This window comes from Glycine soja, chromosome 1, assembly GCF_004193775.1.
Source record: "Glycine soja cultivar W05 chromosome 1, ASM419377v2, whole genome shotgun sequence".
NCBI lineage: Eukaryota > Viridiplantae > Streptophyta > Magnoliopsida > Fabales > Fabaceae > Glycine > Glycine soja.
Window position 1 is genome coordinate 8,464,172 of NC_041002.1, and position 21,296 is coordinate 8,485,467.

A 21,296-nucleotide genomic window follows, 5' to 3' on the forward strand; every position below is an offset into this window, starting at 1 on the left:
TCCTTGTGCAAGAACTTCATGTACACAATTGCATGAGAGCATGGAATTTTTGTCATAAGCCATTTTCTGAAGTTGCATTCGTTCTTTTGTAGGTTGACAAAAAATTTCTCCCCTAGGTTGACAACAAATTTTTTGCAACTAGAGTTTAACAACACATTTTTTTGACCTTCCAAGCTATTTGGTACTTGGACATTTTCATCAACAACTACATTATGTTGTCCTGACCCATTGATGTTGTTACTAATCTCAGTTTTCTTTAAAACTAGATGCAAAACAAACAAATGGACACTTCCATCCCTCCTTGCTATGTTTATCATCTCTATTGCACCTTTGTCATCTGTCAAAGATTTCAAGCCAATCTCTAACATTACAACACCAGTAAAATACCACATTTCCTCAACAAACAAACACTCCATCTCTTTAAATGTGTCATTCAAGTCAAAATAGCTCCATCTATCGGTATCACAATTCCATTTAATGTTTTCCCCTAAATAATTTAAAGTTTCCCTATCTACAAACTTCCCACCATAATGTACCATAACATTGAAATACCCATCCATGATAGATTCTCCAAATTTTCACCTTCAAATAGCCACAAATTAAGATTAATTCACACACAACTCAATAGTAAAAGGAAAACATTAAATGATACGTTAACAATAGTCACCTACTAAAATTGACACATATTTACTAACAATGGAATAATATTGTAACATTTAACAAATCTGACTCCACATTAAAAACAAACAATATACTTTATCATTTACTTTCGAGGGGAAAAAAGGAGACCACCAAAAGAAAAAAATAAGAAATCTTTAGCAACAACCAAAAGTCACATGGTGGACCACTCAAACCCTATTCACTATTCAATAAAAAAAGCCAACACACCAACACAACACAAATCCCCTTTCTACACATGTCGTGGACCACATAATCAACCATGAAACAACAAAAATTCAATAAAACGGATAAAAGATGAAACCTACATACTTGTTTTCACAAATTAGTCGCAAATGCACACTAATCCCCACCAAACAAAAGTTGCATGAACCCAAGAACTCAGTTTTCACAAAAACCCTAATTGCCTAAGTCTCTCATCGTTGTTACCTTTTTCTCTCTAGACAAACATTACCAATGCTGTCTAAGTCCGTCAACAAGATATGACGTCGTTTTCTAGTTTTTGGGCCAAAAACAATTAAAAAATTAAATCACGACCGAAATCCGCATAGAACATCTTCGTTATCCAATTTAATTTAAATTGAAGCATTTTTAATAATTTAAGACCAAATTGAATATTTTAAAATAATTTCACACCAAAAATTAATTATTAAGCCTTTATATATATATATATATATCACCGAACCCCCTTGTATACCGAACCCTTTTGTTCCTCAGAAACCGTCTTTTTCTTCTTCCTCCTGGTTGCGGCACAACAATGGAGCCTGGTCGGTGACAAGAGTTGCAGCGGAAGAGTCGGTTTCCTTCACAGTGTATTCTGTGTTGCTTCCTTCCTTCCTTTGTGTATCAGTTGACGCCACCATGCCGTCAGTGCAACGGGGAAGCTTCTCCAATCGCCAAACCCAATTCTCCGAGCGGTATTCTCCTAAACCTAATTAGGGTTTCACAATCACTTCAACTCGATAAAAAATTAATAATAATTAAATACAAACTGTTCAATATCTTCTTACGCAGGAGGCAGAAGATTATACAACAGAGGAAGTCTCTTCCGATTGCTCCAGGTATGTATCTGTGCATTGGCTCAACCTTTTTAGTGTTATCACTTTCAATTTCAACCTGTGGCAATGTGTAATAATAACAATAATAATGATTCAGAATGTGCTTATTGGTGTTGCCATTTTATTTCTGTTGCAGTTGAGAAAAGACTGGTTGAAGAGGTTCGGAAGCACGATGTGTTGATTATCGTTGGCGAAACTGGAAGTGGAAAGACCACTCGTAGGTTACATTTTATCCTTGTGGAGTGCTTATCACAGTGTTATTTGTAATTTAGTATTTTTCAGGAGAAAGTAAAAAGAGGTTTTAGAGATAGTGGGTTTCACTATATTGTGTGTTGTGCTGTGTAGAGATTCCGCAGTTTCTGTTTGATGCTGGATTTTGTTGCGATGGAAGGGTTATTGGGATAACACAACCTAGACGTGTGGCTGCTGTCACTGTGGCTAAACGTGTTGCTGAGGAGTGTGGTGTTGAGTTGGGCCAGAAGGTCGGGTATTCAGTTAGGTTTGATGATGCTACTTCTGGCTTAACAAGGATCAAATATATGACAGATGGGTTGCTTTTGAGGTACTAGTTTTGCATAATATGGGCTACTTTTTTGCTTTTTCCATTAAGACTGATTATATAAAACCTGGCCAATCAAAATGCAGTGCTATAATATTTTTCCTTCTTGAATATTGATACCAAACTACAGAAGATATTAGATACATAACTTAATTTTAGATTAAGTGGTTTTTTTTTTTATTTGTGTGAAGTTATCAAGGACTGGTGATTTGGTTAAGCCCCTCAAAAAGATCCCCCCTTATTGAGGTGGGGTTGTGGCTTTAAGATGGTTACATGATTTGGAGCTGCTAAAGAGGTTTTGAATTAAAATATGTTGTTTCCCACGTTTTTATGAGTATATGCATTTTGCTGTGCTTACAGGGAAGCATTGTTGGATCCATATCTTTCAAAGTATTCTGTTATAATTGTTGATGAAGCACATGAGAGGACTGTTCATACTGATGTCTTGATGGGCTTGCTAAAAAGTGTACAACTTGCTCGGTCAAGTTCTGTAAGTGGTGGCCAGGGCCTTAATTTTGGAAACAAGAATATGAATAAGTTGTTCGAGAAAGAAAATGATCAGAGTGGCATTTTTCTTAAAAAGCCCCGCCATGAGAAGTATGCTCCATTGAAGTTAATCATCATGTCTGCAAGTCTGGATGCACGCGCTTTCTCTGAGTACTTTGGTGGTGCCAAAGCTGTTCACATCCAAGGGAGACAGTTTCCTGTAGATATATTTTATACCCGTGATGCAGAGACAGATTATTTAGATGCTTCCTTGATAACAATATTCCAGGTCATTGGTTTATTCAGTCCTGTAATTCAATATAATGTGATTTAATTTTCATTCTATTGTTAGATAGAGATTTTGCATACCAAACAATTTATTAGTCTTGGTGCATTGGTTCTGCGTTTTCATTTTTCGTATGTACAGTTTCATATATCACTGAGCATCCCATTCTATTCTTTCTTGTTTGTGCACTGCCTCAATCTTTCTTGGTTATGATATTTTTGTTTCATGCTTAACATTGTTGTGATGAATGAGAAATGAAGTTCATAAAATTGCTGCTTGAACTTAAAGTCATATGTTCTTGATTTGTAGATTCATTTAGAGGAGGGCCCTGGTGATATACTAGTATTTCTGACTGGGCAAGAAGAGATTGAATCTGTTGAAAGGCTTATCAGTGAGAAACTCCCACAATTACCTCAAGAAAGTCAGAAGCTTCTAGTTGTGCCTATATTTGCAGCTCTTCCATCTGAGCAGCAAATGCGGGTCTTTGCACCATCTCCATCTGGGTTTCGGAAGGTACCCTCGCTATGCATTTGATGTCTCTAATTAATATATGTTGTGGATAGAATTCAATGTAAAATAGGGAAATAAGTTTTAGTTAATTATTTGTAAAACTGTTTTTATTTATTTTAAGCATTTGGCGTGCCTTGTCTTGGTCTCTATTCATTCTTTTGAAAAACCTTGTTTTATCTGATCATGTCTACAAATTTGAATAAATATTGGTCGTGTTATTTTGAGTGCCAGTAGGTTTAGGACATATGGACTCGATTTTATATTGCTTAATTTTAAATATGCAAACGTCATCGCTGGAAGTTTTCTTGGGTACATGTGACTTGTGTAATGATCATCTTCCCTCTTCATTCTTGATTGATAAATCACACCACTAATCTTTAAGTATGTAAACAGCATTATGATTTATGTACTCAACATGATCCGGCTCCTTTGATGCTAGTTTATGCAGTAATGTCATTTGTTTTGCAACATTGTCATTTGCTGCTTGTCATTTGTACCAGACTTCCCCTTTACTATCAGTCACAATTACCGTGAAGCATTTGTGTATGCCTACCAACGATCTGCCATTACTGAGCCCATCGTCATACAACCTATCGTCATAAAGGGTCATTGCAACTAATCATTTTTGTCATCACCTCTACTACCACCAATGTTTTGATGTTTTATTGCTCTCAAAACTAATGCTGCTTCTGCTTTAGAAATCGAACTGGCTATAGTTCCTATAGATAATACATGGATATAACAAAATGGTATATGCCAGACCATATAATTTTAAACTTGAGCATCACCTATTGAATGCAACCTTATGTATATTTAAAATAAACTTGTGAGATTTATATCATATCAGGCAATTACTTCTTTTTAATTGTATTAAACTTATCTCTTCGTCGTTTTTGAAGGTGATATTGGCAACTAATATTGCTGAGACATCAGTAACAATTCCCGGAATCAAGTATGTAATTGATCCTGGATTTGTTAAAGCACGTTCTTATGACCCTGGAAAAGGCATGGAATCCTTGATTATAATACCTACATCCAAGTCCCAAGCTCTGCAAAGAAGGTATGGTGCTAGATTATGTCCGAGTCTGTTTAATTTTTAATTGTCGCTTGCGAATATTGGTTGAATTAATTCTGTTGATGAAAATGACATCTCTGGTTATTCTCAGAAAAACATTGTATTGCATAACAAGTTAGATGTGAATCTACCATTATTCCACGAATGTTTCTAGTACTTATTATTTATTTATTTTTAAATTAGTATGCTTGCAGATGCTTGTCCATTTTAAATTTTGTTTATCAATGAATGTGGAAGATTATAAACCTTGTAATATATATTGTAAAAGAAAGAATAAACCTGTTAATGTGAAGTATCACTTTATTTCTCATAAAATATTTTAAGTTCTGAACATATTATGTTATACAATTTCTTGTCTTGAATTATGATTTATGTTATGTTTTTCTTTTTAAATCTTATTTTTGTTATAATGAAATTATTTGTATGTTATTCATACATTTAGTTTCAGCTAAATTATTTTCATGAATTTAATACATATTTAAATAATTTTACTGGAAGAGTAATATAAATTGATTAATAAAGTTGTCTTTTTTTGGTATTAGTGGGCGTGCAGGGCGTGAAGGACCTGGAAAATGCTTCCGTCTATATCCTGAAAGAGAATTTGAGAAACTTGAGGACTCAACAATGCCAGAGATTAAGCGTTGCAACCTTTCTAATGTCATTTTGCAGCTTAAGGCTTTGGGTGTTGATGACATACTAGGGTTTGATTTCATTGATAAACCTTCAAGGTGAGAGAACCTTCTAGAATTTTGCCCTGGCAGTTTCCTGACATTTGCACATGTATGGATATTTATGTGATTTAATTGTTTGTTGATAAATTCTCTTTATCTTGAAAAATAAAGTGATTGAAGCAGAAGCTAGATATTATTCATATTCAGAAAGGATAAGAAACATATGGCATTTATATAAATAAATAACCAAAAATTAATAAAAATTTTATATACATTATTGCAGAAATACTTGTAGGAATATTTATCCACTGGTGAAGTAACTCAGAAGAATCTAGAGACCAAACCTATCAAAATGTTGCTCAGACCATGAACTTGCCTTAGAAATTGTACCTGTATAGATAAATATCTATGAATCTGATTCTGAAAACTACAAAATATTTTAAACTGTACTTTATCAAGAATTTTTGCACCCAATGAGGAAACAAATTTAGGCGGAGAAGTCCTGTTATATAATGAAAAGCTTTCAGTTATCCTGCCTAAAAATAATCATAAATGCATCGATAGGAAGTGAGACAGTAGGAAGGAGATGAGTAACTGATAGAGTGTTATACATTATATAATGCATTGCATTTCAATGTCACCTGAAATCATGGTTTAACAATATAATTAGAAAATAGAGCCTGCATTTCCTTTTTTGATTTGGTGTCTGTAAGACTAAATAACCCTGCCTTTCTTAACTATTTAAATTTATTGCAGAATTATTGATTGGATATTGACCAAAGTGGATTTTTGTTTTATCATGGGGAATTATGGTTTCTGTAATGACCATAGTTATCAATAGCCACAAATGGCACTGCTATATATCAAGCAGTGGCGGAGTGTTGTAGCTGCTGGCTGTTTTATTTTTGAATCGTGCAAATGGTAGTGGAAATCACGACCAGATTGTGGAGGATAGTGCCGTTATTCCCTGTTCACACTTCAGCCTCTCCGTTTTCCAGCCAAGCCCATTCGTGTTGTGGCCAAGCTCACCCCATTGTCTTTCTGTCTTCTATGATAACCATCGGTTTGTCCTTTTTTTATTTATTTATTCATTATATGTGACCTTATATCTCTGTTATTTGTCAATCTATCTTTTAGAACACGTGCATGCTCAGCCAGCTTATTGATAGACTCAGAAATTCAGCTCCATTTTATAGAAAACAACTCCTCACAATCAGTGATGTTAACCTCTGTTTCAAGTGTTTGCAAACTAAAGAAGAAGAAAACCAAATAGAGCTGGACTCCTTCAGAATTGAAATAGGAACAGGAAAGTCACTGGAAAGTCCTGGCAGAGATGGATAAGGACCTCCTCCTTACGCAGCAGAGCCAATACCACCCCAAAAACCACTCAGAAATTCCTCCCTTAAATAATCCTATCTCTCCCTCCTCGTGTATGATTCCCATATCCTTTTCCCCCAATCTCTTGGTACCACCTGTCTATTCAGTCATTCTCTCTCCCTCATTCTGTTTTTCCCTTTCTTTTAGTGTCACATGTCCTCCTCTTCTCACATACACTGATACACACACCCACATACCTTGCTGCCCTTTAGGCTCATTTGTGACTTGACCCAATTCCTCCTTCCTTTCCCTGCTTCTCCTCTTGTACAGTTTCATTATGGGCTTATCACTTCTATTTAATCTTCTTTCTGTTTTTAGTTGCTTTTTTTTTTTTAATCTAGATTCTATAACACCTAAACAGCTTACTATTTGAAAAGATGTTGCTGTACTCTTCTTTTTTAGTTGACTTGATTGTCTCTTTACATCTCTGACCTCTGTTTTCTATTTAATCTTCTTTCTGTTTTTAGTTGCTTTTTTTTATTTTTCAATCTAGATTCTAGAACACCTAAACAGTGTACTATTTGAAAAGATGTTGCTGTACTCTTCTTTTTTAGTTTTTTTTTGGAAGGCAAAAATATAGATTTATTAATAAGATAATACAGTACCAGGGGTACTGTAAGATAAATACAAGGCACCAAGTGTGCCACCTTCCAAAACAGAAACCAACAAGCCCTAAGCCCAACAGCACCCAGCACGAAAGGAATACAAAATATTAACCAAAATACTCCGAAAGATTGGAAGACCAGTGGTTAAATTGAGTATGGAATCCTTTCTCTCTAGCTTTTTGCCAAGACCAAGCAAGGAATAAGGCCTCATCCATCACTTTATGAGGATCAAAAGGAATGCCCTTAAAGAGTAAGGAATTCCTGTGCCGCCATATAGTAATAGTTAAGGCGATCCACCACCCACAAACTTTGCTATGCTTTCTTCCTGCACCAAAACCATTGCAGAATTGGGTAAAGTGACTAGCAGGGTCATTTGAAAGAGCACCAATAGCCTGGATCCACTTCATGGATTCCCCCCACAATCCCCTGGTCAAATTGCAGTGGAAGAAAAGATGCCCAGCCTCCTCCTGATGACCCCCGCAAAGAGGGCATAAAGAATCCTGGATAGGCACATTTCTCCTTAGCAGATTGGCCCTAGTGGGAAGCCTATCCAGCAGCAACCTCCAAGAGAAAACCCCAGCCCTCGGGGGGATTTTCAGCTTCCAAAGATTCTGGAAGAGACTCCTTTGAGGAACAGGGCTAGCAGAAGACATGAGGAGCCTATAGGCTGACTTAGTAGAGTAGAGGCCATTAGGTTCAGCTTTCCAAGACATTGAATCCTGCACCTGATACTGAATAGATATGGCAGAGATGTCATCCATGAAAGCTATTGCTAACTCATTCTCATGGTCAAACAGATTCCTTCTCCACTTAAGATCCCAGCTCCATAAATTCTGATAAAACTTCCCCATTTTAGAGATGGGGAGATTCTGTTGTCTGCTGATCAGGAAGAGAGGATGGTACTTTTGCTGGAGGTTGCACCCCTCATCCACCCAATTATCCTGCCAGAATCTTATTTGATCCCCACACCCAACCTTCCAAGCCATGTTCTGTTGAAATATGATTGAATCAGGCTGGTGATAGAGCTTTTTAAGATCCTTCCACCATTGGGAATGGCAGGCTTTATCTCTGCCCCACTTCAGGTCTGACCACCCTCCATATTTAGAGGTTAAAACTCTGCCCCACAGCTGATTGTGTTTAGAGGCTAGGTCCCAAATCTTCTTTTTTAGTTGACTTGATTGTCTCTTTACATCTCTGACCTCTGTTTTGAAGTTTAGAAAAACAGGGGAGAGATGACAGGGACTTTCTGAATGGCTTCAAATTAACTATGACATATATGAGATATCTATTCTTTTCCCTGTTGTTGTGTATAGTATGTTCTTCACATTACTTCTTTGCATTCCACTAATTTTTCTGTAGCATCCATCCATCTCCTTTTTTTTTAAGTTTGTTTTTATGTTCTCATTTCTCTGATTGTTAATCATAGCTTTAAATTAATGGTGAATGTGTGTCTGACTATGATTTTTTTATTATTAATTATATAAATTTAATATTGGATTCTTTTCAGTTTTTAAGCATTTATATGTGTATACTATAAAATAATTATTATTTATTTCGTATATATAATCTTCAGTATATCAGCCATTATGCTATGCACTATCTTGCTATAGCATATGTGAGTATTGTACCCGGTTCAGAATATGTAAGCTAGTTATCCAGCTGTCCTTGACAGCTGGCACCTAACTAACTAGAAGCTTGCTGTGCAAGCCTTAGAATCTTCCTCTAGAAGTTTATGTAACTTGCTCTTCAAGTCTCACAGCTCTATATAAACTACAGTGTAACTGAAAACAGTTGGGAATAATATTAGAATTCATAAATCTCACAAGTTCTCTCTCTCTCTCTCTCTCTTCACTCTCTCTCTCTTTTCGATTATCCTTTTCTAATTTAGCAATTTTGGGGTTGTGCTGCAATTTCGAATTGATAAATTATGGTCATGATATAAGTAATTTTCACTTGATACCCTTTATGCTTGCAAACATTAGTACCAACTGACCAGTGGCTAGTCTTAGGAAGAATACATGAGGTTAATATACACTTCTGTTTAACCAGATGTAATATGATAGTGTATAAAGGATTTGGTGGTCTATTCTTTTGCATCAGCCATTACTCATTAGGGAGTTAAAATATTTGTGATGTTTTCACATGTATTGTACTCCAGAACTGAATTAGCATTTTTCATGGATCTTTGTTACTATAATTTTTGAAAGTATTTTGAACTTACAAAATATTACTCAAAGCTGCTTATCACTTGTCTGAACAGGGCAGCTATTATAAAATCGTTGGAGCAGCTATTTTTGTTAGGTGCTCTAACAGATGAATGTCAACTATCTGATCCTGTTGGTCATCAAATGGCTCGACTGCCCTTGGATCCTCTTTATTCCAAAGCTCTTATTTTAGCTAGTCAGTTTAACTGCCTGGAGGAGATGTTGATAACTGTGGCACTGCTGTCTGTGGAATCCATATTTTATAGTCCTCGTGACAAGTTAGAAGAGGTTTGAGGACTGAACACCAACTGTATTATATTCTTATCATATTCTATTTTGATGTTATGATGAAACATAATACAAAGACATGTCAGTGATTGGATACTGCACTAGTCTATCGCTCTATTAACTATTTAACGGAATATTTGTAAATATCGCATGGTTTGAACATTTGCAGTTGACTGACTGTATGAAGGCTCTGATCTTCGTATATTACCATATACTGCCTGTTTCCTCTTAATATTTATTTAAAGTTATAGTGTTTCTCCCATTTTTGACCAGGCAAGAACTGCAACGAAATGCTTCTCAAGTCCAGTGGGAGACCACATCACTTTGATTAATGTGTATCGAGCATCTAATGATTTCTTGGAGAAGAGATCAATGGAAATGAATATGGCAAAGACTGAAAAGGTTTATAGAAAATGGTGCAAAGAAAATTTTATTAATAGCCGGTCTCTTAGACATGCTCGTGACATTCACAGGTAATTTTATTATGTTTAAGCCAACTATCAAGGACACAAGATAATGTGCTCAGTCCAGAGTCCAGACATTTATGCTTTCTCATTTCTAAAATCTTTTTGCAGGCAGATTCAGGGACATGTTGAACAAATGGGTCTGAATCTTTCTTCTTGTGGAGATGATATGCTTCAATTCTGCAGATGCCTTGCTGCTTCCTTTTTCATCAATGCAGCTGTCAAGCAGCCTGATGGGACATACAGGTATCCAATTTAACTTACAAATTCTTGGGCTGGCCCGTCTGTGTGGCTTGCTTTCTATTCCCTCTGTAATTATGTCAAATTCCACATTTAGTTTTGAAATTCTTTATTGGTATTTTGACTCACTAATTGGAATCCTTAACTGCATATATAATTTTATCATATATTGATTTTGCTATAAAAGACTCTTATTACTTAGTTACATGACAGGGCTTTGGCAAGTGGTCAGATGGTGCAGATCCACCCTTCTTCTGTATTATTCCGGCAAAAACCAGAGTGTGTGATATTTAATGAGTTGGTCCAAACTAACCATAAGTATGTCCGAAATTTAACCAGAGTTGATTACCTATGGTTAACCGAGCTGGCTCCTCAATATTATGCTATGCACAATTAAATTATTGATGTTGCCACTAAACAGGTGATTAACATTACATTATTTTAATCTTTTTTCTTGATCTTGTTTGAATGATTTAAATACTTTTATCATGTGCAAAATTGATGGTTTACTTCCACAATTCTATGTAATCCCCCATTACTGTCTTCATTATTGGGGGTCGGCTGCAATGCAATCCAGGATTTAAAACACTCTGTGTGTGCACATTAATTGCCTTCTACAAGCCTCTCACAACCTATGCTATAATTGTTACACCATAACATATTACTTCCAAATCCAAAATTAATATAAAAATAACTGCCTTGTAAAACTACCTGATTCATAACTTGGCCTATCAATGCTTCCCCATACTGATGCAGCCAAGGGAGTCAAACTTGATATTTTACTTAGACTCAGGAAGGGGAACCAAAATTGTAAATCATGTTCTCATTTGTTCTTGCATTGCCCATCAGTTTCATTTCTCTAAAATAACTTGTTTGGTGTTTTTGGTGAACACTGGGTTTGTCCCAGGGTCCTTCAAAGTTCCTGGGTTAATTTCAAAGGATTTGGTATGAGCAAAGATGCCAAAAAGCTTTGGCATTGTTCTTAGGCTGTGGTTTTTTGGCATATTTGGTTGGGAAGTATTAAACTAAGAGAGTTGCAGATGAAAATTGTGTTCTCTTGTGGAGAATTCTGCATTAAATAGTGCTTATACCATTTGATTTCTACATTTGTGCATTAAACAGCCAATCTACAATAAATGCTATCCTTCAGTTGGGATAACTAATCAAGGAGATAATACAGCTGTATAATCATGTAAGATCTGTTGTTTTGAATGGCCAACAAATCTATGCCAATAATAACAAATATTCTGCAATTTGTGCCAATTAATAACTAATATTTTGCTAATCAATTCCATTGACATCCCACCTCAAATTGATGTTGGTAAGTCTAAGCATCAATTTGCTGACTAGGAAATTATGGCGCTTACATGTCAAGGATTTGGTGAGAATGTCAGCGAGTTGAACAAATGTAGAAAATGAGGCAAGGTGATAACTTGATGGTCTTACGACTCCCAGACTGAGTGACAATCAACCTCTATGTGCTTCGTTCTTTTATGGTAAACAGGATTTGTGGCAATTTGAATGGCACTTGTATTGTCAACATGCAGTGGAGTTGGTTTTGCTTGTGAAAAACCAAGCTTTGAAAGGAGACCGTGTAGCCAAATAATCTTAGAGCATGTAGCAGACATGGTATGGTATTCTGTTTTAGTGGATGATTTGGAGACCGAGTCTTGTTTCTTGCATTTCCAAGAGATTGGAGCTTCCCCTAAGAACATACACCAGCCTATAGTGGATTTTCGTGTGTCTGGACATCCAGCCCTATCAGAATCACTGTATGCTTGAAGTTGTGTTGATGCACCAGTAGGGAAGAAAAGACCTTGGCTGGAAGTACCAAGTAGATACTTAATAATACGGTGTACTGCTGCTGAAAGATGCAAATGCCGACAAAATTACATGAATTTGCTAACTGTGTGGACAACAAATTAAATGTCTGGTCTGATGATGGTTAGGTAAATAAGATTTCCAACCAGCTTACGATAGAAAGTTGGGACTTGTAGAAGCTCACCTTCATCTCGTTGCAATTTCAAATTAATTTCCATTGTAGTGTCAATAGGAGTAGAATTAGTGAGACCAACTAATTGAATTAGATCTTGAATATATTTGTACTGATTGACAAAAATGCCTTTCTGTTGAAAGTGTACTTCTAATCCCAAGAAATAAGTGAGTTGGCCAAGGTCTTTCATTTGGAAAGTTGAATGCAATAATCTCTTGATTCTACTGATAGCCTCTTGATTTGATCCGACGACCATAATATCATCCACGTAAACAAGAAGTATGACAATTCCTTTTAAGCTCCTTTGTATGAAAAGTGACAGATCATACCTGCTTTGTATGAAGGAAAAATCAAGTAGTGTTGTGCAAAACTTTTCAAACCTTATTCTCGGTGCTTGTTTCAATCCACATAAAGAATGTTTCAGTTTGCAAACATTAGGCAAAGGTGCAATGTTGTTAATGGCGGATGGCGGTTCATGGCAGAAAATCAAAAATCCGTCATAAAAATATGGCGGATGGCGTAGCGGAAAATGGTGGACGTTATGGCGGACAAGAAAATAATAAAAATATATGTATAAATATAAATAAAAAATTTAAAAAAAACAATGGATTGCATTCAAATAAAAGAAAAAAAAAACAAAAAACGGGTGTCAAAAATAAAAAGGGTGTCAAATAGAAAAAGGAAAAAAAAAAGTTACCCTCATCAAAAACGGGTGTCAAACAGAAAAAAGAAAAAGCCCTCAGCCCAGGAAAAAAGAAAACAGACAATTCTCAAATACCTAGACTTTTTTCCTTCTTTGTTTAAGAGGCCAGTTTGTCGTCGCCGTCGCCGTCGCGCACCAGAGCACTGTCGTCGCCGTTGGTCGTCGGTCGTCAGTCTCTCTCGTGCATCGTCTGCTGGTCTACTGCCGTTGCGCTCGAGAACATCGTCAGCGGTTGTCATGTGCGTCACCGGCGCCCGCGCTATCGTTCGTCGCACTGGAGACTGCTGCTGGTCGCGTCGCTGAAGAGGAGAAACTCGGGTATGGTTGGCTCGGGTCAGCCCAACCCCTGTCGCACACGTTTTTTAAAATAAAAAATCTGCTATTCCGCCATTCACGTGATTCCGCCATGATCGCCATGGCTATGGCGGCCGTCATAGCGCCGCCATAAGCAACCCGCGACGCCACCGCTATTTGGTGGCGTTTTTCCAAAATTCCGTGACATCATTCCGCCATGGCCGCTTTTTAATAACACTGCAAAGGTGAAGGCATACCAGTAGGAAGTTTGATGTAAATTTCCTGAGGAATGCATTCTTAACATCCATCTCGCGTATTTGCTAAGATTTAGATGCAGCAATGGCAAGAATAGTGTGCGCGGTAGTCATTTTGACCACAGGTGCAAAGGCCTCCTCGTAATTAAGGCCAAATTCTTGCTTATTCCAAGAACAACCAGCCTTGCCTTGTATCGATTGATTGATTCATCCGAACAAAGCTTTATATTGAATACAAATTTGCTGCCAAGGGGTTTGACAAAAGAAGGACATGTTACATCATCCCATGTCTGATTTTCTTCTAGTGCTAGAAGTTCTTTTTCAATACCTTATCTCCTACATTTATGCTCCATGGCCCTATATAAGAAGAAGGAATAGGAACAAATGCTATAGTTGCTGTCAATGATAAAGGGAAAGAAAAACCATACATTTTTGGTGGTTTACTAACGTGAGTACTGCGACGTAAAGGAGCTGGTGCTGGATGAAGCACTGGATCAATAGCCAGAGATTGATCAGAAGGGGGCCTTGGAGGTATGGATGGGGATTTGGTAGAACAACTTGATGTCTCTGATACACCAATAAAGGTTGTGGTGCTGGTTTTCCTACAAAATTGTTAGGAAACAATGACAAAATAGATGTGGATGTAGAAGAGGGAGTGTCTTGGTTAGTTGGGAAAAAATATGTATCTTCTTGAAAGATGACATTTCTAGAAACTCGAAACTTGTGTAGATTGGGATAATAACACACAAACCCTTTATGGTGGACAGAATAACCAAGAAAAGCACATTTAACAAATTGAGTTGTGAGCTTGGTGCATTCTTATGGGGAAGGTGGACATACCAAATACAACCAAAAGTGCGTAGATTGGAATAAGTGGGTTTGTGACCAAATAACTTGAAGAAAGGAGTATCATTGTTTAATGATTAAGAAGGCATGCGGTTAATAAGGTGGACAACAGTGGAGAGGGCCTCACACCAAAATCGAGATGACACAAAAAATTCCAACAAAAGGATATCGACAACATCAAGAAGATGATGATTTTTCCTTTCAGCTACCCCATTCTGTTAAGGTGTGGAAGGATATGACCTTTGAGAGAAATGCCATTTGCTTGCAAGAATTCCTAAAATAAATGAGATGGATATCCCCCCCCCCCTGTTGTCGAAACACAATTTTAATCTTGGAAGAAAATTGGGTCCGAACATAGGCATGAAATTTTTTGAAAACAAAGAATGTTTCATCTTTAGAGCACAAAAAATAGACCCAAGTGAAACGAGTATAGTCATCAATAAAAGTGATGAAGTATTTGTAATTAGCATGGGATATAACCGATGCAATCCCTCATAGATCATTATGAATCATATCAAAAGGTTGATTTACCTTTGATTTATGAATTGGAAATGATATAATTTTAGTTTTCCCAAGTTTGCAAGAGTTGTAATCGAATTGAACAACACTAAGAGATGGGGAAATTTTATTACCAACAACACCAAATTTTAGTAAGACATGAAGTACATAAGAGTTTGGCTTACCAAGGCGCTTATGCCATATTTGAAAATTAACAATAGCTGAATTACAAGAAATAAAAGGCGGAAAAGAACATTGAGACCAAGAGAAATAAAGAGGAAAAAGACTTTCAACTTTAGGCCCCTTCATGATCATCTTCCCTAATTGTTGATCCTGCACAAAACAATCAGATTTTGAGAATGCAACTTTGCAATCATTGTCAACTAGTTGACCAACAGAAATAAGATTACTAGTGAGACCAGGGGAAACAAAACAATTGGTTAAAAAGGAGGAAATGCCACCAATAGCTGTGATTGGTACTGTTTCCATTAGTAGTATGAATTTGAAGGTTACCAGAATATCTAGTGACATTTTTAAGGGATTCAACATTGTTGGTCATGTGATTGGATGCACCGAAGTCAAAATACCATGGAATACAAGAAGAAAAAGGTTTACCTGAAAGTCATAAAGCAAAAAATGCAGAAATGATCATTTGTTGGACCATTTCAGGGGTTATTGGTTGCATAGAGGTAGGTGCATTTTGATTCGCAGAACCACTAGCAGTAGAAGGACCAGCCGCAGTTGCAAAGGCTGTTTTAGTTTTCCTTGATGGTCTTACGGGACATTCTTTAATGATATGGCCATCTTTCTTGCAGTAATTGCAAAACTTTTAAGGACAGTCCAAGTTCTTTGCAACAAAAGCATTGGAAAGCACTCAGGTCTCGACATATAGGTTTTCCTTGTGCAGCATATGCAATTGGAAAAGAGCTAGATTTTTGTTGTTCCATGGTTGCTTGAGTTAGGAGACGTTGTTCTTCACGAAGAAGCTCATTGAGGCATGTATCCAAGGATGGAACAGGAGCTCTATTCATGAGATTGGATCGAATACCCTTAAAGTCAGATCTCAATTTCATAAGAAATTGATCTCTTTTTGTAGTCTCATGAACTTGTTGCACTGCAATTTGACCTTCATTTGACAAATCTTCATAAACAATGCCAATGTATTCATCCCAACGATTCATGAACTGATAATAGAATTTAAAAATTGAGAGACTATCTTGTTGAACTATGGCAATTTCATGTTCCAGCTGGAACCTTCTAGCAATATTATTTTGTCTATAAATCTTATTGAGATAGGCTGAAATCTTGACTACAATGTTGAATGGTCAGAGATTGGGAACAATATGAGGATCACCAGAGCCTATGATCCATGACATGACTTGTACATCCTTGACTTCTCACTTAGCATATTTGTTCGGCTGGTTTTCTTTGTTACGAGCAGAACTGGTGCCGTCAACATGACCCCAAAGGTTCTTACCTTTGACAAATATCTGGAACTTGAATGCCCAAGCAGAATGGTTCTTGCCATTAAGGCAAATGAATAAGACATCATACTTGTCACTAGACATAAGGCTAGGGAAAAAAAAAAGTAATCACAAGAGAGAAATCACAAAAGGAATAAGGAGCAAGAACTGGATAGTCTTGCAAAACCAAGAGGCTAGGAATTTTGGACAAAATTATGATAGAATCGCAACCTAGACTGATACCATATTAAACTAAGGAAGTTGCAGATGAAAAGTGTGTGTTCTCCTATGGAGAATTCTGCATTAAATAGTGCTCATACCATTTGATTTCTACATTTGTGCATTAAATAGTCAGTCTGCAATAAATGCTATCCTACATTTGGGATAACTAATTAAGGAGATAATGATTATTGTATAATCATGTAATATCTGTTGTTTTGAATGACCAACAAATTTGTGCCAATAATAAAAAATATTCTACAATTTGTGCCAATTAATAACTAATATTCTGCTAATCAATTCCATTGACCGGCAGAAATGCTAGAATCTTCTCAGCACAGCATTCTTCTAAGTTCAGTTGGGATCAGCTAGTTTTCCTAACTTGTTTGAGTTTTCTGCTCATGGTCTTTTTAGAGGGTGTCTTTGTTAGATCTTCAGAGAGATTGGCATGCTTTGTTGCATGTTTCTTGATCTTTTTTTCCTGTTTATTTTTGGTTGTCGTGATCTTTAGTTCTTGAGGATTTATAATCCTCTTATATCTTTCTTTGCATATAATATATATGCATATAACCAAATACACCAGAGAAAAGATGCAATAGATACTTCCTCCACATTTCTTACGCAATATTTAGAAATAAAAGTGATCTATTTACCTTGCAATAATGTCATGGTTCTGCTTTCTGCGTAGGGACATTATAAACTTAATGAATCTGCCAATTTCTTGTGCAGTCATATTCCCTTGCATCTAATATCTTGTTGTGAAACATAATATGGTTGTGCACAAGTCTCCATCCCCCCTGCCACCAAAAAAACTGGGACAAAATCATTTGTTTTGGACTTTTTTTTTTTTTGCTCAGCAAAAATAGATATTTTTATATATATGAAGAGTACCAGTGGTACTAAAGATACATAATAAGGATTATGTAGCCAGCTGGTTCCTTTGGTTGTTACAAGGAACGTAGCTAGACTCACAATAACATATTACAAATGTCCAGCATATACTATCCCATCCTAAATACAAAAACCTGCTCTTAGATGACCGTTTTTCTAATTGCTGGCCATTTGACCCCCTCCCTAGCCCTCTGACATTGTATATGATAATGTTCATGGTGAATTTCTCCTATTTCCCAATCTCTCTGTCTCTTTTCTATCTCTTTCCTCCATTTCCATTATTTTGTCCACATAATTCCTTTGCAGTGACCCACAAGTGACCCCTAATGCTTTTGCCACATCCCATAAGGCTTCTGCCTCTTGCTTCTGAATGTTGGCAAATTCTGCCTCCTCATTCTCTATTTGTGCTGACATGTCATCTATGTTGGAAGTGATTTCTTCTTGTACAGACCCACATTTCTCTTTGTTCTCACACTGTTGCTGACGTGGACTTGATATAATTAGATCTGTGGCCATGTCTGTGTCTGAGCTTGGTCCAGCTACACAGCCCAACTGAAATTTCTTTTTGAACCACCTTTTCCGCGAGTAAACTTGCAACTTGCTTGTTTGTGGTCTAGAAAACTGTCGTTCTATTGTGGCATGGGGGTGTCGGTAGCAAAGCCCAATCCTCTTTCAGATACTCCCTCAGATTCACATGACTCCTTTATTTTGAATTCCTGCCTACCCGTGATATCACCGTGAAGTTCCCCTTCATAGTTTCCTTTTTCGCACACTCTCTCAGTCCTCACTGCAGCGATTAAGTTCTCGATGCCCTGCACTACGCCATTTGTGTGAATATTAGCTTGTCAGTCAACTTGGATGACGTGATGGCACACAAGCTGACTCGCGAGAGTAGCCGTTGAAATGTTACCTGTCTGATTGATAGCCATTGAGCTAATTACACACGAGGTAATGTCTTTACCCTTTTGCTTGCTGTTAGCTTTTGGTCCACTAGGTAAAAGCACTTTTTCATGATTCTTTGTTCCCGACGGCGATGCGGTGGTGGGTGTTGTCTGCACATCGATGTTTGCGAGCGCCGCCGTGAACTCGTTGGGTAAAAACACGTTTGCCTGAGTCTTCTTCTCTGATTGCGACGCAATAGTGGTTGGTGACTGCGCCTCGGTGTTTGCGAGCGCCACCGTGAACTCGAAATCACCTATCATCTCAAACCTACACCTATTTTCCTTAAACGGCGTTCCGGCATCACTGTCTTCTGTTTCTATTTCCTCTGATGAACCGTAAACGCTCCCTCACCGGCAATGGCACATTTCTGATTTGCTTCCACATTCTTCCACTACGTGCACACTATACACCTCCCCTTGGATGTATACGTTGACTGTGTGCTGTATAAATGGCCTCCACGGTGTTTTAAGGAGGACCTGTGCCCTATCCATCCTCTGAACCAGTTCGACGTCGTCGTCCACGTCCACCATGTCTCCAATGACAGCCACTATCTTACTGATTTGGTTCGTGTCCCAAGCCAGTAGTGGGATGCCCCAGCGGTTGACCCAAGTCATTATGTACCTTGTGCGTAATTTCGGGTTCCATTTCTCCAAGGAGTGGAACGGAGTGGCCCCTCCTTCTTTTTCTTCCTCCATCATTTGTTGTGCTCTGTCGTCGGTGAGGCCTAGTAGCAAGACCATATCGTCCCCCATATACTTTGGCGATACATCAGCACCAATATCCCAATGTAAGTCGTCTTCAACTCTGTCGAACATCACCAGATTTTTTAGTCTCCCCACCCAAGCCTCATTAAGCCACTTGTTCCCTGTTTTTGGTATGTCTAGATACACTGATGACCATGATCCTTCACGACTATGGTTTTCGTTGCCTGCTGTTCTCGTTGAACTTGAGCTTCTATTATTCCTCGTCACGACCTCCACGTATGACCCTTGATTCAATCTCAGATATAGATGTCTTTGTTGGGTGCCTCCTTTTCCTTTTGCTCATCATATTCCACTCGTTTAGCTTCTGGGTTTGTCTTTTCATACCTGTCTCTCCCAAATTTTGGGATGTTGACATACATCTTGAGCCCGCCAAAGACGATGTTATCTAGTTTCCTTTCTAGATTGTACACATCCTCCACATCTTTAAATCTAGCAAACCCATACCTCCTACCATTCTTGTTCCGATTCTTGGAGATGAAGATCTCCGTTACATCACCAAACTTTTTGAAATGGTGCCATAGGTCTTTCTCGGTTGCATCCTCGGGGAAACGGGTGAAGTAGAATGATGCTATGTCTTTCCCGTCCCTCCAATTAGCTCGAGTGTCTGTCCATTCCTGTTCCCGGCGTGGTTCCGACGGGGATCCTCCCTCAAACTCTCTCTGTCTCTCTCTGTCTTCTCTTTTCTAGACCTTACTCTCCCATCCAATCTCTCTCTCTCTCTCTCTACTCATTCACTCCCTTACATTTTTTATGATTTTTGCTAAACATATTAGTTTTGGACTGTAGTTGTTGCAAAACAACACTTTCTTTTTTCATATTTTTTTTTATCAACAAATGTTAATTGTTAATTTTTATTAGTAGGAGAAATCAAACCCGTGACCTTTCCTTTTTTCTTAACCACCCGACCAACCTTATATCTCCCATTCTTTTTTCATATTGGTTCTGAAATATTTGATTTTTCATATTGTAGGTTACTAGATTATTTATCTGTGAAACAGATCAGTGCAAGCCTCAGATTATGCCCCGCCACTGGTTTATGGATCTTTTCATAATGAAAGGTTTTGATTTAAGGGGCTTGCCTTTGGCATTTGGTAACTATTGGATGCCTGGTATGTGGAGATGCCACTGAATCCTCTAATGACAAGCACTTCATGCTGAGTTGTTGTCACGTTATTTTCTCTTGGGCATCTATGGCCACTAAGATTGAGGAAAAAAGTATGTGGTAGTAGGGTGCACCTTACAGTTGTGACCTCATTGGTGTGGTGACTTGAACAACGGAATTGAGTAGACTATCAAGTTGTTTATAAATGTTCAATTCTATCCCATTTTAAAATGCTCAATTCCTTAGTGGTAATGGTAGATGATCATGGTTTAAACTTCTAGAATATGAATTGTATTAGTCTGAAAAGTTATTCTTTAAATTCACATTTATATGCACTACATATCAATTTTTAGGTTAGGGCAATTGTTCATTTCTCCCTCATTCAGCAATATTTGAGGTCCACTAAATATTATATTATTATATTTGCTTTGTCAAGTTACTGTCACTGAATATGATAAGGACCGGTGACATTATGGATACAATGTTATCAATGACAATAAACTTATGCCTAAAGACGTTCTGTAAGCTTTGGTTGTAGTTATTCCTTTTATTTTGTCATAATGCAATGTCTTTTTCATCTTTTTTTTTTTATAAAAAAATTAAAGTTGCTGCTGTTTAAACACTATGCATCATTTTTCATTTTCAATTTGCTAGTTAACTTACGCCTAAAGACGTTCTGTAAGCTTTGGTTGTAGTTATTCCTTTTATTTGTTCATAATGCAATGTCTTTTTCATCTTTTTCTTTATTTATAAAAAATTAAAGTTGCTGCTGTTCAAACAGTATGCATCATTTTTCATTTTCAATTTGCTAGTTTCTTCTTACTTT

The 21,296-nt window shown here is 37.3% G+C and overlaps 2 protein-coding genes across 3 annotated transcripts; one reads left to right on the forward strand and one right to left on the reverse strand.

Annotated features, from left to right (window-relative positions):
• Nucleotides 1-1,357: 1,357 nt before the first annotated feature.
• LOC114412143 (pre-mRNA-splicing factor ATP-dependent RNA helicase DEAH10-like) lies at nt 1,358-21,020 on the forward strand. Of its 2 annotated transcripts, XM_028375936.1 has the most exons (13): nt 1,358-1,595; nt 1,693-1,739; nt 1,873-1,953; nt 2,082-2,298; nt 2,656-3,070; nt 3,377-3,580; nt 4,477-4,637; nt 5,195-5,380; nt 9,566-9,797; nt 10,071-10,270; nt 10,373-10,507; nt 10,715-10,922; nt 20,339-21,020. In XM_028375936.1, exons 1-12 carry the CDS (start codon nt 1,540-1,542, stop codon nt 10,896-10,898), a joined length of 2,118 nt encoding a protein of 705 aa, XP_028231737.1. In that variant the 5' UTR covers nt 1,358-1,539; the 3' UTR covers nt 10,899-10,922; nt 20,339-21,020. The 2 variants fall into 2 exon arrangements, with proteins under 2 accessions (XP_028231737.1, XP_028231745.1); XM_028375944.1 differs by lacking the exons at nt 1,358-1,595; nt 1,693-1,739; nt 20,339-21,020 and having other exon boundaries at nt 1,873-1,957; nt 10,715-10,898.
• On the reverse strand, nt 19,605-20,456 carry LOC114386664 (ribosome biogenesis protein 15-like). The gene is made up of 2 exons (XM_028347038.1): nt 20,448-20,456; nt 19,605-19,982 (listed from the first exon to the last, which is right to left on the reverse strand). The coding sequence occupies exons 1-2, from the start codon at nt 20,454-20,456 to the stop codon at nt 19,605-19,607; spliced, it is 387 nt and encodes a 128-aa protein (XP_028202839.1).
• Nucleotides 21,021-21,296: the final 276 nt, after the last annotated feature.

Bases quoted from the DNA above. Each gene is read 5' to 3' on its own strand.
- LOC114412143 (XM_028375936.1), top strand. From the start codon at position 1,540: ATGCCGTCAGTGCAACGGGGAAGCTTCTCCAATCGCCAAACCCAATTC. The intron at 3,581-4,476 runs GTACCCTCGCTA...TCGTTTTTGAAG, and splicing joins CTCCATCTGGGTTTCGGAAG to GTGATATTGGCAACTAATAT. The intron at 10,508-10,714 runs GTATCCAATTTA...GTTACATGACAG, and splicing joins CAGCCTGATGGGACATACAG to GGCTTTGGCAAGTGGTCAGA.